Source organism: Lepisosteus oculatus, chromosome 14 (genome assembly GCF_040954835.1).
Source record: "Lepisosteus oculatus isolate fLepOcu1 chromosome 14, fLepOcu1.hap2, whole genome shotgun sequence".
NCBI classification, from domain to species: Eukaryota; Metazoa; Chordata; class Actinopteri; order Semionotiformes; family Lepisosteidae; genus Lepisosteus; species Lepisosteus oculatus.
Window position 1 is genome coordinate 55352862 of NC_090709.1, and position 18253 is coordinate 55371114.

Sequence of the window (18253 nt, forward strand, 5' to 3'; positions counted from 1 at the left end):
ATTTAAACCACAGCACCCACAATGCTGCAATTAAGTGTTTTACACACTAAGGAGGTCCTATGACCTTCCCAAGCCTTGCTTTGGGTTGTGAAACATTTTATATATATTTATTTTAATATGGCACCATTAAACATGCAATACACTAAGACAGTGGGGTCTTCTTCATGACTCGATAGCTTTTTAAGCACAGCACCCACAATGCTACAACCAAGTGTTTTACACACCAGACAGCCCCCCTCACCTTATACAACCTTGCTTTTGGTTGTGAAACTATTCCTTATTATTATGATTTTTTTCAATATGGCACCATTAGTCAGGTGGTACATGGGGATAGGGGAGGGCTATTCACGAGTCAATAGCTTTTCAAGCACAACATTCACAATGCTATAACCAAGTGTTTTTACTCACTAGGTAGGCCCCCTCACCTGATACAACCTTGCTTAGAGTTGTGAAACCTTTTTTTATTTTTTATGATTAAACATGCAATACACTGGGATGGGGGGTACTATTCATGAGTCAAAAGCTTCATCACAACATCTGAAAATTTTAGATTTGACATTATTTTTATTTCACATGTTTTTTTTTAGTTTTGTCCTAATTTTAAATAAGCTGTATCTGTAGCAAATCACAATGAAGGTGTAGCGGCAAGGCTTAATAATAATGCAGAATTAAGTGTTTCTGAGCTTCCCAAATGAGGCCCCATTTCTCTGTTCATCTCTGTGGTGCAGCCACAGAGAAACCATTCATGCAAGATGTTTTCTTTTGATAAGGACAGCTCCCAAAGGGGGATGCACTTAGCTAAGCCTGGCTATCATGATCAATGGTCATCCATTGGCGCCTATCTGTCTAGGGAGTGTGAGTTGGACATCTGGATTGCATTCCTAAGTGTCAGGACTAAGTGACTCATATCTCACCTTGATCAACCAATCAGGGACTGGTAGGGCCGAGTAACCCACGTGGGACTCTGATGCCCATGGAACTTTCAGCCAATCAATGAGCTGAAGTTCCTCCAGGTAAAACAGGCAACACAGAGAGCCTGGGAGATTCAGACAAGATTCAGACAAGATTCAGATTCAGATTCAACAATTCAAAGGAGAATTCCAGGGCAGGACGCCCTAGGAGCAGAAGGCTCCCAAGGGCAGGACATTCTCGCAGCGCGCCTCCTGACCATCCTGAGACTCAGCCCGGACAACCACGGAACGGCCAGTGTGTCCGAGTGCCAGAACTTTCCTTTGTTCTAAGAGTCTAGAGTGGAGGTTGCCAGAGAGTAACCAGCAGCAGGCCTCGTGAACAGGTCGGAACTGTGGACAGCTGAATCACTATTCAGAACTAGCTCTGCATCAGGAGAGAACCGGTCCTCTTCCTAACTTGCTGGGACCCACAGTCATCTTTTCTCCTGTGCACAAACTTTGCTAGTTAAAGCCAACACTAACTAGCCGGTCAGTGAGCATCAGCAGCGCACCGTCGTAAGCCGCACAGCACAGCCTGGCACGGAGCCAGAGAGCGCGGATTGGACAGCAACAGCCTGCAACTGTTTCTTTGTGCCCGCAGGAGATCTGAATCCCCAGAGATTGGATGAGTATTCAACTTCAATGCATTACAGCTCGAGAATTCAATTGTTATCCAAACCAGTTGATATCAATTTAATTCCTAAGAGTTATGTACTTGTTTGAGTATCTAATGTAGAAGTTGTAACCAAGTTCACTTTACGAAACCTTTGAATTCCCTTTCAGAAAGTCCACAGAAGTCTCCCAGGCCCTCTGTGTTGCCTGTTTTTACCTGGAGGAACTTCAGCTCATTCATTGGCTGAAAGTTCCATGGGCATCAGAGTCCCACGTGGGTTACTCGGCCCTACCAGTCCCTGATTGGTTGATCAAGGTGAGTTATGAGTCACTTACTCCTGACACCTAGGAATGCAGTCCAGATGTATATCTGGCACTCCCTAGACAGATAGGCGCCAATGGATAACCTTTGATCATGATAGCCAGGCTTAGCTAAGTGCATCTCCCTTTGGGAGCTGTCCCTTATGAAAGAAAACATCTTTAAATCAGCCTGCATGAATAGTTTCTCTGTGGCTGCACCACAGAGATGAAGGGAGAGATGAGGCCTCAGTTGGGAAAGCACAGCAACACTTAATTCTGTCTTATTAACAAGCATTGCTGCTACACCCCCAATATACTGCCCTGACTCTCCTCATCACCCCTGCAGTCTGTGTCCATTGGAGACAACAGGATCAGAGTGTCCGTCTCCTGTCTCCTCAGTCACCTGGACACCAGGGACCTGAGGACAGACTCCATTCTGACTACCAGTTTCTGGTTGATCTGCTGGAGGACTGATCGCTGAGCTGCTGTCATTCGGGGCATCATCTCTCCTTGTCAGTTCATAGGTCCTGTCATTCCTGATCGTCGTCCTTGATCTCCTCATCCCGACCCATACTCCCAGGATTGCCAGGATGACTCCAGCAACACCAACACCAGTGACACCAGTGATCACTCCGACAGACCTGTGACGAAGAGGGTCTGATGTATGAAACACAGAGGAGACAAAACACAGCTCGTCACACCTTCAAGAAGACATGAGGAGTCTCTTCCGATAGAGATACTGACCAGCAGACCTCTGATCTCTCTCCACAGGATCAAGAACTGGAGAAACTCTTTACACTCGAGAATACAAGTACAAGATTTGAGTTCTCCTGCACCTCAGTCTAGTCTTACCCTCCACAGTGAGAGAGACAGTGCTGACGGCCTTCTGGATGTGTGAGAGCAAAACTGTATAGATCCCCTCATCAGACGCCCTCAGGTCCTGCAGTCTCAACTCCTGATTCTCCACCAACACTCTGTCTCTGTACTGGGGGACACAGCTGGCTGTGCTGTTCTGGACAGAGCACACTGAGGTCCAGTTTCCACCTCCTGCAGGATCAAACAGCACCTCCACTGGCTCTCCAGTGAGCAGAGGGACAGACAGAGAGGCTCCAGGCTGCAGGGTGACAGTGACTCTTTGAGCTGAAAGACAATCAGGATAAAGGATGATATAAGAACACACTCTATCAAGAATATAGAGCCCTCTAGTGACCCTACTGTAGATCTGCTCACCTCCCACAGTGACTGTCACAGTGCTGATGGTGTTTCCCTGAAGGTCCCTTACTGTGTAGCTCCCCTGATCAGCTGGAGTGAGGGAGTGCAGTGTCAGAGAGCTGTTCTGCACTGACACTCTATGTTCATACCCGGGGTCAGGGGGCCCTGCGCTGCTCAGTAAGACTCTGGAAGACTGGGTAGATCCTGCAGGATCAAACAGCACCTCCACTGGACCAGTAGTATGGAGAGGGAGAGACAGAGAGGCTCCAGACTGATGGGTGACATTTTCTTCATGAGCTGAAAGCAGAGAGATGAACATCAGAATGTCAGCTGGGTTTGGATTATTTTAGTTTGCAGACTTTGAAAAGAACATTGAAAACAGCCTTGGAGTCTAATAAAGATGGACAGTGTAAGAACTGGGGACAAGATTATCCAGATGTGAACATTATCAGACACCTCCCACAGTGGGCTCAGCTGGACGCTGTTAAAACCGAGACTCGTGAGCTGTTACCTGTGACAGTGAGATAAGTGTCCTCCAGGAACTGCAGGTGGTCTCGCTCGGCTTCCCGATAGCACTCATACAGGCCCGTGTCGGAGAACGTCACAGCAGCGATGGTCAGGGAGTAATTTCCCAGTCTGGCCTTGTCTCCGGACATCTGGGCTCTGTGCTCGAACCCGGGTCCAGAATGAGGTCTTCCACCTTCGACATACAGCACAGGTCTTCCTGTAGACAACACCCATTTTACAGCAGGCTGGTCCACAGGGGCTGGATCCTTGGAGATGCAGGGCAGTGTAGCCGAGTCCAAAAATCTCACAGTGACAGGGCCAGCACAGGACTCTGGGAAACAACAGACGTGCTTTCAGACAGGCCTGGGGATCACCAAGGGGAGACATGCTACCTCCCTCCTCCCCCCCACCTGCTGTCAGCTCCAAGAAGTTACACACGCACACTGAAACCCCCCGCGTTTACGGTGAGTTACACTAACGGATGGTGTAATTTCAGTGTCTTCCGGTGAGGATATTATCAATTAGCCATCTCATTTGAATACCGGTATTTCTGGGCTTTTATTGTGACCAGTCAAAATAATTGTCTCCTTATTCACAGTGTAACCACAAGAGCTGCCGATGGAACCACAACTGCACTGTTAAAATAGCATTAATTGGCAGGTCCAAACTTGGTAGCTGTGAGTTGTCTTTTTTTTTAAGAAAACTGAAATAAAGTTTCAAATAGTTCAAATAAAGAGACAAGGGAGTCTCTCATTCTCATTTTGAATAAGCAGTTCGAGAATGTTTAAAAACATCAAACCAGCCTTCGAGCCACCTATTTATAAAGAATAAAGAATAAGAAACTGCTTCGCATTAAAAAACAAACTGTACTATTTTAAAAGCAAATGGAATAAACATGGAAAGTACACAGAGAACTGGATTCAACAGGATGTGTTGCTTTGATAACCATGTACTAAGCTGCCCTAAGTGGTTTAATAACATATCAACAAAACACTGGACACTCACCCATCCAGCCCCCACCTGGATGATGCAATGGCAGGCATAGTGCACCAGTCCTCTCCCCACAAACCAACTCTCAGTGGGGAGGAGAGCAGAGTGGTGAAGCCAGTTCAGAGAGGGGGGGTTATTAAGAGGCCATGATGGGTAAAGACCAGGGGGGGAATTTGGCCAGGACGCCGGGGTTACACCCCTACTCTTTCCGAGAAAAGCCCTGGGATTGTTAATGGCCACAGAGAGTCAGGACCTCGGTTTTACATCTCATCCAAAGGACAGCACTTTTTTACAGTCCAGTGTCCCAGTCATTATACCAGGGCATCAGGACCCACACAGACCACAGGGTGAGCACCCCCTGCTGGCCCCACTAACACCTCTCCCAGCAGCAACCTCAGCTTTCCCAGGAGTCTCCCCTCCAGGTACTGACCAGGCTCACACCAGCTAAGTTTCAGTGGGGGGGGGGGGGCTGCCAGCTGGGAGCTGCTGGGTGATACACCTGCCGGCTAAATGTAAGAACTGTTCCGGCGCCTCCGGGATCGTGTCGCGACGGTGGAGGAAACTGAACTCCAGCTGGAATCTGAAGGGAACTTGAATCGAAAGCCCGGAGCGTCACCCACCCGTGGTCCAGAGCACCAGTAAAAAGGCAGCAGGGATTGTCGGGAGCGCCATCCTGCCAGGAGGATCCCAGACGAGAGTCGACTCTCCCAATCTGCAGCTGAAGCGACACTGAACGGCCGCTGCAAAGACCGCGCTGGTCTGTAAGGGGGAGATAAGAGATGTTTCAGCAAGAAAATTGGCATTGCCCCCTCCTGCCATAAGTGAATATAAACTGGGTAGAGAATACAAATGGAAAGACAGATTAACAGCTTGGATTCCCCCCCAAGGCAAAAACAAAAATCGTGACTGGGCAGAAGGTAACATCTCAGATAAACAATGAAACACTACAACGCTGGTTCCACCCGCTCAGAAGACAAAAACAAATCAGTTGAGTTTGTGTCTTTTGCAGGAGGCTATGCCACAGAGCCATGGGTCTCCTGAAAAAAAGGAAAGCGACCTGAAACTGCTCGGGAGCAACTTGCAACGGCACGAACCGGCACACACGCAGAGCCGACGAGCGCGGTGGGTTTCACCGTGTGTAGGACGGGGGGCGACTTCACGGATTTCAACCTGTTCTCAGCAGCAACCGAGTGTTTCCGGGGATCCGGAGCCTGGTGGCCCACAAACACACGCCTGGTGGTTTTGCGGTCTAGTCGAGTGCTCGGCTACATGGACGTCGTAAGGAGAGGGAACGGGTAAAGGTTTATTCCGCGCTGAAAAAAAAAGAAAAGAGACAACACTTCGGCCTCGACTGCTGGAAGGTGAAACAAAATCTCACACGTGTATCTTTAAAACGGAGATTTAAAACGGAGTTACGTCGACAGAAAAAGACTATCGGAGGTGAAGGGCTCCGTTAAGCTTGATAGAGTTCACGAGCCCTCTTCATCAACCTATTTTAACACCCTCCTGTCAGAACAAGGAAGAACAAAACCCTTTTATTTGTGCCGAGGTACAGGAGGTCATCCGCAGATCCGCAAAACACGAAAACTCCGGCATTTCTACTCCACTTGAAGCACTTTCCCTTTACAAAACCCGACGCGTTTTAAACTTTTAACCAAAGAGAGACGCGTATTTAAACAGAAAAGGACTAGTCCAAAAAGATTCTAAGCGAATGACGAGACGGCTAAAAAAAACAACCACGCACTTTCTAGTCGCCAAATACATGTGTGCATTTTCTATCTAAAACTAGCAGGGGGGCTGAGCATTTGGTTAACAGCAATCGAAAAAAGGAGAGCTGCTCGCCTCCTTTCTAAATCCACTCCCTTCTGTCTGGAATGATGCAGCTCGCAGCGGTTAAAATCGAGCTCTTCCCACCTGAGGATCAGTCGCACCTCCGCGCTGAGGAAGGTGCCGGGATCAGCACACAGCTCTGTCCTGCAGCAACACGCTCGCCAAGAGAGATTTCAGACTCATCCCGGCTGATATGCTATTTGCCCCCCCAGCAGTGATGTCTGAGGTCCTCGCACACTCACCTGCGCGTCCAGTCCGCCGGCTCTGTACTGCGTATCAGCTATTCTGCCATCCCGGCTTGTCTGCCGAGTTTCCGACAGTTTATATGCACATTGCAGCGATACAAGTACCGCCTACTACGTGAGAATAAGATCAGAACAGCGAGGCTTTAGCTTCTACCCATAACTCCGCCCATTGCCACACCGATATCCGGGGGGATACCTGCGAAACTCTTTTAAATAGCAGACCCGTGACGAATTATACATATGGCAATCCGTTGGCTTTGGGCCTAATCAGAAACCTGATTTGCACGGGTCAGGGTGGCGAATGTGCCGTCGCCTCAGAGTGTCTCCGTGACTTTTCTTAGAACGAGCGACTACAGGATAGTTTAAGGCCATGCTATAAAAATAATCAGATCCCGTAAATGAATGAGTGAAATAAACTGGCAGAATCCTGTTAGGTAATCTGCAGAAAAATGAAATACCCCCACGCGGGATACGACGAACACACGAGTCTCCCCCACTGTCAGGTGCTAAGAAGTTGCGTTTTGGCCTGCAGTTCTGCGCTAAACTTGAGTTGAAGTGCCTACGTTACTGCCCAGGGGTCTCTCCCACCTGTGATCTTAATTAACCACGAGCAGACCCTGCTGCAGGAATCCGGTACCGAGGATTAAACCGCTCGTCTACCGCGCAGGAAACTGAACAGGGGTTCGGAATCTCTGAATTATCCTGACCGGTTCACTGATCTGCGGGCCACTATCGATGTACATTTATAAATGTCCAATGCACGTGATAATGTTGGGTTTTTGAGACAACTGCGTGTGGGCGCTGTATTTTTCCTTGCTCAAACCACACTTAAGTCATACGGAGATACTTCAGACGCGTTCATTTTGTTTTTTTAAAGACAGGCTGCATTTATGTGCACGAGCTAAATAAATACACGTAAATGTAAGCCTGATGCACCTGCATGAGCTAAGTGCGTTAGTTCTTTTGGGCGGGTTTTCTCATTTCAACGGCTAATGTTTTAGCGTTCTCTAGAAGATATAAACTTGGGGTTTCTTCGCAAGTTCAGAACAATTTTTAGTGCGGAGTTGGGAGACAAATTTCTGCGGGCAAGTTCATTGCAGTGCTTATGAACCTCGGGTACATTATTAACCAGCTACTAGTCCGTTATTTCTCCTAATTGCAATGGCACATTTAGGACACAAACAACCTACCCAGTAACACAAAAAGCAAAAGTCAGCGAAGGGACTGAAAGTCTCGTTTAGTAGCAGTGTCGAAGTCATTCTCGTGTCACGCCGTCGCCTCTGACCTGCGAAGTGGGTTTTTTAAAATACTGCCCCATCCTCGAGTCTGACTGGTCTCTCTCAAGCGCCGGCAGAGAACACTTCTTGAACCTCGTACGAAGGGGGAGGGGGGAGAACGACATTAAATGTCTTCGACCGTCCGAAGAAACTGGGTATGATTCATGTTGTGTAAAAATGCTGCCCCGCTTTGTTTCAATACGTTCAACCGCGTTTGAAACGAAAGAACAACAACAGAAAAACAGAGACTCCCCCAAAGCAGAGTCCTTTGAACTAAGAATAGCGGGGGGAAATGTGTCACCGCCCCCACGAGGGCTAAAAACTAAAAATAGTCCAACATTGCAAATCCTGGAGATTTCAGGGCGGCGCCGAGAACGAACAGAAACTCTCTCCCGAGACGCCTTCCAGCGATCCGGCAGCAGAGTGGGCGTCTCCGTCACCTGCTCTGTCAGGCCGAGGGAACACGCAGACAACTGCAGCCGAGGGACAAGTTCGAGTTTTCTCGGGGCGAGCTGGAGGTGAACGAAGCGAGTATCGGAGAACAACTTAAGCCGAGGGTCGTTGCGGGTCCGGACCGGCCGGCTTCAAAGCGGGTGAAACTCTTCTTCTGCCGTCATCGCCGTCGTCATCATCAGCAGCAGCAGCAGGAAGGGTGTGAGTGACGAGCTCCGAGACAGAGGGGTTTTACAGATTCGGGGTCGATTTCTGGAGCTGAGAAAAGTGGGGGGATAGCGGGTGAGAACTGAGGCGTTAAAGAGTGGCCCGCGGAAGGGGGTCAAACCGGCAGTTTGCTGATGTGCGAAACGCCGGCAGGAAAACACAACACAGCAAAACAGAAACGCCGAGTTGTATCGTGACGCACCTGTCACCTGTCCCGCAGCAGGTTGCAACCTGTTGGACAGCGGTATCGCCGAGACCTGTTGGAAGCCGCAGAAGATGGCTCATCTCCACCCCGACACGAGCAAAAACCGAGCGATCAGCCGGAGATAACCCGATCCCAAATGAGATGCGTCAAGGTAATGAACAACACTCATAGAACTCGCATTTTTAAAATGACTGGCGTTATATAATAATATTAGTAATAACACTGTATTTTATATAGCGCCTTTAAAGGCGGCCTCTCAAAGCGCTTTACAGAATAACAACAGCAACAATAATAGGCTTATTAGTAAATCTGTATACATAGTATGTACGAAACATGATTTTAATTGAGATTTTAATAATAAAAAATGCATTGTACATAGCGACTGTAAAAACGGCACAACTGATGCGGGAGTGTAGATCATTTCCTTCGGGACGAAGCATTTGTAGGACATTTTGGTGACACGACCTAGCAGAAAAAAAAGATGTCGGACGAAAGGGGCAACTAATTGTAACAGTCAACTAAAATTGCGAACGAACCACAACACCACGGATCCCGTGTTCTAATGAGAGAGAAAGGTGACGTCAGAACCACACCTACAGGTGCTCATTAACGCAGGGCCTGTAGTCCTGCGATGGTGATGTCTGAGATCGACTATTGAGAGAAATATCCCAGGGAGGATAGCGAGCTGAAGTCTAGGCACAGATCACTCGCGCTATCGCTGCCAAATCCAGTTCTCACTCGTTAAAACCCCAATGAAGAGCCCAGAGAATCATGCCGAACCCATCTCCAGTCCAGTGACGACCTGGCCCGCCGAGACCCACACGGAACCGGTCTCTCCAGACAGCCTCTCCCGAACCAGAGCCCACCCCAAATTGGACAGCACCGGAGCTCAGGCCCAGCTGAGCCGGGCCGATCCGAACTGAACTGAACCGAACCTGCCCACCTCACACGCCTGCAGGCCCCGGGACAGTAGCACAGCTCCGGTAATCCGGTCATTGTATCAATTCATTAGTTTACTTAATAAATCGGGGCAGTTTTATTGCTAACGAACATCACCGCAGTCCGGCGGGTCTCAGACGTCACGCAGCGGCGAGCGGAACCCGACCGGGAGAATAACGGCGCTGCCAGCCCCCGCCACCAGACGGCGCTGTCCCTGAAACCCAGCCCTCAGTTAGTTAACAGCAGCCCTGCAACTCACAACAGGCAACCCACTGAAGCTAAGGGGGTGTGAGCCTGGTCAGTACCTGGATAAGAGACCTCCTGGAAAAAACTAAAGTTGCTGCTGGAAGAGGTGTTAGTGGGGCCAGCAGGGGGTGCTCACCCTGCAGTCCATGTGGGTCCTAATGCCCCAGTATAGTGACGGGGACACTGGACTGTAAACAGGTGCCGTCCTTCGGATGAGACGTAAAACCGAGGTCCTGACTCTCTGTGGTCATTAAAAATCCCAGGGCGCTTCTCGAAAAAGAGTAGGGGTGTAACCCCGGCGTCCTGGCCAAATTTCCCATTGGCCCTTACCAATCATGATCTCCTAATCACCCCCCTCTCTGAACTGGCTTCATCACTCTGCTCTCCTCCCCACTGAGAGCTGATGTGTGGTGAGCGTTCTGGCGCACTATGGCTGCAGTCGCATCATCCAGGTGGATGCTGCACATTGGTGGTGGTGGAGGGGAGTCCCCATGACCTGTAAAGTGCTTTGAGTGGAGTGTCCAGAAAAGCGCTATATAAGTGTAAGCAATTATTATTATTATTATTATTATTATTATTATTATTAACAGTATTAATACCGCACAGCCGAGCTTCGCCATCTCAAATCAAGAGCGGCCGAAACTTGGCGTGGGAAGCGTAAGTTCACCAAATTACCCACAAGAGGGCGCCAGAGCTACATGTTTGAAGACCACAATCAGGCCAGATATCCATTTAGCACTTCGAATTGAGAAATAACGTCTTTGCAGTAAGAAAGACAATTTTCGTACTTACATTAAGTGTTTATTTATAAATTATAGAATAGACAGAGAAAAGTGACAATTAAAGGCACTTACAACACTACATATAACATGTTTACAACACAATTTAAGAGTACTTTGAAATTATTGTGCTCTAGAATACAAACTGCACTTAAACCACAAATAAATACATGCATGCATCCACCTAATAATAAACTTCCAGAAAAAGATTCCAAGTCCATTTTTTCATGATATCAGCATTTGTATTTTTTGTGCTCCAAGAACGCTTACAAATAAGGAATGTGGGCCGTTTGGCACTTCATACCAAATTCACTCAACAATCTCATTTTGAACTCAGATTCCAGTCCAGTTTTTGAAAAATCTTTGAATCTGTGGATAGAAGATCAAAGCAGCTCAATTTGTAGTACAAAATCAAGCTTATAAAGTCTGTCTACATTTTGAAAAACAGCTGCAGCTCTCAAAGCCACACAGAGAGCTCTGCAAGACAGCAAAGCTGATACTGCTCTGTAAAATACTGATCTACAGCACTGCCTTCAGACTGGACGGTTCAGTTCCTGGACACCAGAGGTTGTGTTTCCTTTCCACCAGCGAATCCTGGAGCCCAGGAGCCCAGAGATCAGAGCTAAGAAGAGCAGCAGGAAGGGAGGGATCAGCTGGAGGAAAAGAATTGGAGAATTCCCTCCACCGTCAGGATCTGCAATAATAGAGAGATTGTATTAATCCATCCATTTTCAATCATCATCTAAAGGTCATGGGGAAGCCCCAGATCTCTCCATCTCACACTGTCCCCGCATGTTGGACACACCTCTGTTCTCTCCCTCTCACACTGTCCCTGCACGTTGGACACACCTCCGATCGCTCCCTCTCACACTGCCCTGCACACTGGACACTCACACTCACGCAATATTCAGAAACAAGTTTATTTTTCCATTACCACACATACCATTTTGACAAGAGCAGTGCACCTTTATAATGTTACAGAGAACTGAAATTGTCAGGAAACCTCTTACCTCCCACAGTGACTGTCACAGTGCTGATGGTGTTTCCGTGAAGGTCCCTCACTGTGTAGCTCCCCTGATCAGCTGGAGTGAGGGAGCGCAGTTTCAGAGAGCCGTCCCACACCGACACTCTGTCTCTCTACTGGGGGACACAGCTGGCTGTGCTGTTCTGGATAGAACACACTCAGGTCGAGTCTCCAGCTCCTGCAGGGTCAAACAGCACCTCCACTGGCTCTCCAGTGAACAGAGGGACAGACAGAGAGGCTCCAGGCTGCAGGGTGAGGACTTCTGAGTAAGCTGGGAAGAAAAAACAATCCAACTCAATCTTTCTGAAACAGGTGATGAGATTGAAAGATTTCTTTAGAATGACAAAAAAAATTGGGTGGCACTGTGGCACAGTGTTTAGCATCGCTGCCTCACAGCACTAAGGCCCTGGGGCAAGTTCCTGGGGTGCTGTCTCTGTGGAGTTTGCATGTTCATGTGGGTTTCCTCCCACAGTCCAAAGACATGCTGGTGGGTTAACTGGCTTCTGGGAAAATTGGCCCTGGTGTGAGTGTCCTGTATGTGTCCTGTGTGATGGACCTGTCCAGAGTATGTGTGTCCTGTGTGTGTTCTGTCCAGGGTGAACCCTGCTTTATGCCCACTGATTGACAGAACAGGCTCCAGCTCCCAAAATAAAAACAGTTTATAAACAGATATAACAGTTTCGTGTTAACCTTTACAAACAAAATGTTGACATTCATGCTGAAGCAGGATCGATATTCACACTGCACATTTCCAGCTCTGCAATATCACTACCGAAACATACTGCAGAAGTCCGAGTGAGATCCCCAAGATCTGCTAACAAAGGCTATCTCAACATATGTGTTAGAGCATACAAAAGTGACTTGTACCAATGGCTGCAACAACACATGCCCCTCTACATGTGTTAAAAGGGATAATAATAATGATGATGATAATAAAAATAATAATAATAATAAAAATAATTGCTTACACTTATATAGAGCTTTTCTGGACACTCCACTCAAAGCGCTTTACAGGTAATGGGGAATCCCACTCCACCACCAATGTGCAGCCCCACCTGGATGATGCTCTAGTCCGCTCACCACACACCAGCTCTCAGTGGGGAGGAGAGCAGAGTGATGAAGCCAGTTCATAGATGGGGATTATTAGGAGGTCATGATTGGTAAGGGTCAATGGGAAATTTGGCCAGGACGTCAGGGTTACACCCCTACATGGACATGTAACAAAATGCGATTTGACATGTTAAAAGTATGAAATATGACTTTTGTTTCTGGGCCTGTATGCTGTATATAAGAACTCGGTACCCCTTGCATTGAGCGTGTCCGTTCTGCAGGACAGACCCAGCACATGTTGCTTTCCTTATTAATCTCAATAAACACTGAATCTGCACAAGACTGCGTCCTACTCCTCTGATGAAGAATTTTCCCACAGGACATGCTAATGACAAATGTAATGTTTTCCAGATTTTTCACTATCATTTCTTCAACAGCGTCTGTTAGGGATCTGGTCTATTATTGTGGGGCTGGAACTGGAGTCTCCCCCCGTCACACCTGTAAGGACTCTAGCAGCCAAGAGAGGGGAAAAGCGACCTGTCGCTGGAAGACGTGCAGGTAAATGTTCTTGGCACGATAACAAAGGTTGCAAAAGACATCGACACAGAGGTAACTGAAAGCTGTGCAGAGCAACAAAATGAAGACATCGTTGCTAAAGTGCTGCCAATCCAGGAGGAGGATTTCGTCTACTGACAGAGTCCAACGCGTCAGGAGAGCCAACATGTGGACTTGCAAAGCCCAGAGCCATCATTATAGGATTCATCAGAAGGATGACGAGGGACATGCTGTGGCGAGCGGCCAGAGAGAACAAGTCTCTGAAGGCCAAAGACCTGAGGATTGCAGAGGATCTGTCTGCCGAGGACAGGCACACCAGGGACCAGCTGTGGGATAGAGATCCGTGGCCAGTGACTGTCCAGCCCAAGAGATCTCCCTGTAGAGGTTATGAACGCGGTTAATGCTGAACACGGTGGTGTTGTTATCACTTTTAAGGGTTTGAAACTCGCAGTTCAGTAGCTTCACCCCCCCAAAGAGTTTTTTCTATATTGTTTGTGTCTTTTTCTATTTTCTCTATTAACCCCAGAGGTATTAGGAATATAGTTAAAAGAAAGGCGATTTTTCCATTTTGAAAAAAGAAGAGAGCAGACTTTTATTTTTATTTTTTTTACAAGAAACACCTTGTCACCAAAAGATCAGCCTGATTTTCAGTTTTGGAAAAGTCAATGGGGGGATGACATTTGGATTTCTAGTGGTACTAATCATTCAGCCGGCGTTGCCATCTTAAAGGGGCACTTTAAAGGGAAAATTCTTTATTATAAGATAGTATGGATACAGTCCGATGGCAAATCAGTTCAATGTCCGGGCTACAGGAATATGTCCAGGATTACACCATGTGTTGTGAACAAGCACCGCGAGACCCCCCTCCTTTCCTCTCGGTGGCGTTTATGTCTGCCTTCGAGTCCAGAATACAGTATATTCCTGCAGCCACATCTCAGTAAAACAGTGCTCCCAGCATGTCCATCTTATAAGATAAGATCACTTTATTAGCCCTATACAATTTCTTGCATTAGGGATTCATCTTTTCACAGACCCCAGCTTCCTCTCCATGAGACACACAGACAGGGAGAGAGACGCTGGGGGTCAGAGCCCAGGGTCAGCTATTTATAAAGCGTCCCTGGAGCCGTTGGGGTTCAGGGCCTTGCTCAGGGGCCCAAAGGAGTAGGATTCCTCTGCCAGCCGCGGGATTTGAACCAGCAACCTTCTAGCCGCAGATCCTGAGCCACAGAGCCACCGCACCGCCCTATTATTCGCTAAGGACCTCACATTTCCCATAATGATCGAAGGAAGACAGGACTTAAATCTCCTTCTCTTCGCGTCGCACCGGGCCCTGCAGCCTCGGCGTTTCCTTCTCAGCTCCTCCGGGACTGATGGCTTCTCCCCGGTTAGTAGAGCCAGACTGTGTTGGAGATGAGCCTTGACCCCATGGAGGTGGTGGCTGAGAGGAGAATGCTGACCAAGCTCACAGCCATCATAAACAACACCTCTCATCCGCTTCATGGGACTGTTACTGGGCAGCGGAGTATATTTAGCAATAGACTGCTCCAGCAACGGTGTTCAAGGGAACGTTTCCACAGGTCTTTCCTCCCGGCGGCTGTCAGGGTGTATAACGCTGCCCTAGGCTAGGACTGTTAGCCCTTCATCTGCTCCTCTATGGACAGCATGTTTACTCCATTGTACTTTTTGGACAATCAGTCTGTGTGAACCTATGCACATTTTGCACATATTTTATTGTTTTTACAGTGACTATGATCAGCACATTTTCCATACACCTATGTATTTATTTTTAATTATTTTGTTTATCTTTTGTTTTATAACTATTCTGATGTCTGTTTTGCTTGTCTTGGGCTGGACTGCTGTAACACATCAATTTCCCTACGGGATTAATAAAGTATTATCTATCTATCTGTTCCTGCAGCCACATCTCAGTTAAACACACGATACTGCATGCTCTACACTCCTTCCGCCTCCTCACCAGTGCTCCCAGCGCGTCACGTGTGTAAACACTTACTCTGCAGCTATCTGCATTACAACCGGAAGCAAACAGTGGTCCGAGTAACAGCCAAAAAGTAATATCTCGACTCCCTAGTATCCATCTTGTTGTCTGATCGCAAATCGACCCGCCGGCAAAGAAAAGAAAAACACTAACACCAACCGAAAGAAAAGAAAAGACGACAAAAAAGACACAGAGGTGCTGCAACAGGCAGGATGCCACCAGCACGCCTCCATCTCGAAAGAAATAAAAAAAATACTCTTCGGATTATGGTCATCTTCCTTAGATAAAAGGACCGTTAACCTGCTGCTTGTCACTTCATGTGAGCTGCTTGCAACAATCGTTGTCCCTCTTGTTAATAAAAACATTTTGCCATCTTGTGCACCTTGGGCTGGATAGTAACACGCCACATACACCCAGGGATCATAAAATCGGCGATCAGCCTCACAAAACGTTGATCGGTCCCTCTCTATAATGCTCAGAGCTCTTACATCTATTATTAAGTAACCTTATTTTTCTAACTTTAATTTTGTGACTTGATCACATAATTTACTTCATTACGTCTGGCGGTTAAATGTTTGTTTGTTTTTTTTCTTCTTGTACCTGTTTCTGATCCTCTGGTTGTATTTGTAAATTATTTATAATTTAATTGTTTAATATTTAAAAATAAAGGATACAAGCACCACCTTACAAGTAAACGTTGCTCTGTTCGTCATAAAATCATGCCGTCGACCTGGACTCCCGTGCTATGCGCAAGAACAACGGAAGAGATATCTCGGAAGCCACTGCAGCGTTCATCCCTCTTTTTGCAACATTTCGGAGTGCAAGTGCCTGGGGCCTTCGCACCCTGTCCAAATCCAAGAAAAGGAAAGGTGACCTACCTGCCCCGAGGGGACGGAGTTTCTCCAATGTTAAAACATCACAAGATGTGTAAAGGCCGTTATGAAGGGCCCCAGAAACACTCAGACGAGTGAGAGACACCACGGCAGGCTGATTTGTGCAGCTCCCGAACTCTTTGCATCTCTGCGGCTTGGCATCTGTTCCTGAGCCCCGTCGATCGTTTCCCTTTCTTCATATTCTCTCTTTTTTTCCACTCACTCCGCTGTGAAGCAGTTCCTTCTTGGGTGTTTTCTAGAAACCCAGTGAGGAGTCGGGGAACCTCCCCCGTCTCCACTGCGCAGGCGCTGCAGCCCCACTGCATGCCAACAGGGCGAGTCCGCTCTTCTATTTTTACAATATGTTTCTATACTCTAGAGCAGAGGTTCCCAGCCTATTACAGCCATAAAAACATACGCGGCCAACACAAGGACCAGCCCGTCCTCACCGTTTTGAAACGGGCTAGCTCTATACCTCACCAGTAACCTAGAGAGAAAAGCTGCAAGCAGAGGTCTGGCTCAACATTAAGCTACTGTATTCGGTCTTTAGTGCCACCAGCGCAGAAACTCCAGTTTCACAAAGATATGTTGTCGGAAACGGCATCAAAAATGTCACTGCTTTGTCTGAAAGACCAGGATACTCCGAAGTAACATGAAGCCAAAACTTGGTTAAGCATTTCTTTGAAAAAATCAATTTTAAAGCACTGTCACAGGATAGACTGTCTTCCTTTGTGCTCAAACTTGCGAGGGGGCACTTCGCATAAACTCACAAAAGGATTTTCAATCCAGCTGAACCGAACATCTGGAGCCGGGAAGTAGTCGCGCAGTTGGGTCCTCAAACTTTGCAGGTGCTCTGTAATTAACTCTGTGGCAGAGGCTGGTAGCTGCATTTGTTCTTTTGTAAGAAAATCTGACACATTTTCACACGAGTCGTAGTTTGACCGATCGACACGTTTGGCCCGCATTTCCAGTTTCTTTATTGTGGCTTCTATTTTACTTCGGACGTGACAAATCGTCACTGCTTTACCTTGAAGACCAAGGATAAGTCCATTTAAGTGACTGAAAATCTCCGCAAGATAAGCCAATTTAGCGAGCCGCTCGAAATCATTGAAACGATTTGAGAGCTCAAATTCTGAGTCGGATAAAAGAAATTCTTACTTCATCACGCAACTCAAAAAGCCGAGTAAGCACCTTGCCCCGAGAAAGCCATCGAACCTCGGTGTGCAAAAGAAGCTGAACATGATCACTACCCATTTCTTCACATAGCACTCGAGGTGTGACTGTACAGGCCTACTCTTTATGAAGTTGACTATTTTAACTGCCTCATCCAAAACACTCTTAAGATCTGCTGACATTATTTTGGCAGCCAACCCTTCTAGTGACTGGAGACAAATAAAGGAGACAGAATTTTAAAATAGAAATAGACACTTGACAGCCAGAAGAATTCCCAATTGTAAAAGCTAAAACATGATACTTTTTACGTACATATTTGCATCGTATGTCTCCCCTTTTGATTCGTTAAATTTCTAATAGAATTTAAATTAAAAAAAGGAATTCAACTTTAAAAGCATGAATAGAGGGGGCAGTATTAGACCATTTACCTCTGTGGAAAATACCATTTTGCTAATCTATCCCAAACAGTTCTGTATATCTGCAGTTAAGAAAGAAAGGTAACAAAGATTCCTTCTCATTATTACAAAATACAGATAACACACAATTGGGCCACTAGCCAGATTTTGTTATCATACCAAGTTGTAAAAAATATGCTTTTATTTTGATACCATCTATCTTTATATCCAAATACAATATGTATATGGTGAAAAGTTATGCTTATATATTACATCCAAACACAATAGAACTTGTTTAAGAAACTTCGATAATTTAAGAGGAATTCTATTAATGTCAAAGTGACATTTTAACACAAATTCCATATCACGTTTATATGGAAAAACCAACTTGGGAGGGAATTCCATAAACTCATAAACTCATTTTTTTTTTCTAGTA

At 46.8% G+C, this 18253-nt stretch overlaps 1 protein-coding gene and 2 long non-coding RNA genes across 5 annotated transcripts; 1 reads left to right on the forward strand and 2 right to left on the reverse strand.

The window, feature by feature from the left end:
- Positions 1-2018: 2018 nt before the first annotated feature.
- Positions 2019-5578, reverse strand: LOC138242745 (uncharacterized). Of its 3 annotated transcripts, none has more exons than XM_069198289.1 (5): positions 5192-5578; positions 3586-3798; positions 3093-3371; positions 2715-3002; positions 2019-2519 (listed from the first exon to the last, which is right to left on the reverse strand). In XM_069198289.1, exons 1-5 carry the CDS (start codon positions 5493-5495, stop codon positions 2197-2199), a joined length of 1407 nt encoding a protein of 468 aa, XP_069054390.1. In that variant the 5' UTR covers positions 5496-5578; the 3' UTR covers positions 2019-2196. The 3 variants fall into 3 exon arrangements, with proteins under 3 accessions (XP_069054390.1, XP_069054391.1, XP_069054389.1); XM_069198290.1 differs by having other exon boundaries at positions 2019-2503; positions 3586-3912; XM_069198288.1 differs by having other exon boundaries at positions 3586-3912.
- A 2698-nt stretch (positions 5579-8276) lies between these two features.
- LOC138243093 (uncharacterized) lies at positions 8277-15256 on the forward strand. Its single transcript, XR_011191951.1, has 3 exons — positions 8277-8577; positions 8807-8939; positions 13264-15256. It is a non-coding gene; the product is annotated as an uncharacterized lncRNA (long non-coding RNA).
- On the reverse strand, positions 10747-16843 carry LOC138243092 (uncharacterized). The gene is made up of 3 exons (XR_011191950.1): positions 16256-16843; positions 11763-12047; positions 10747-11446 (listed from the first exon to the last, which is right to left on the reverse strand). It is a non-coding gene; the product is annotated as an uncharacterized lncRNA (long non-coding RNA).
- Positions 16844-18253: the final 1410 nt, after the last annotated feature.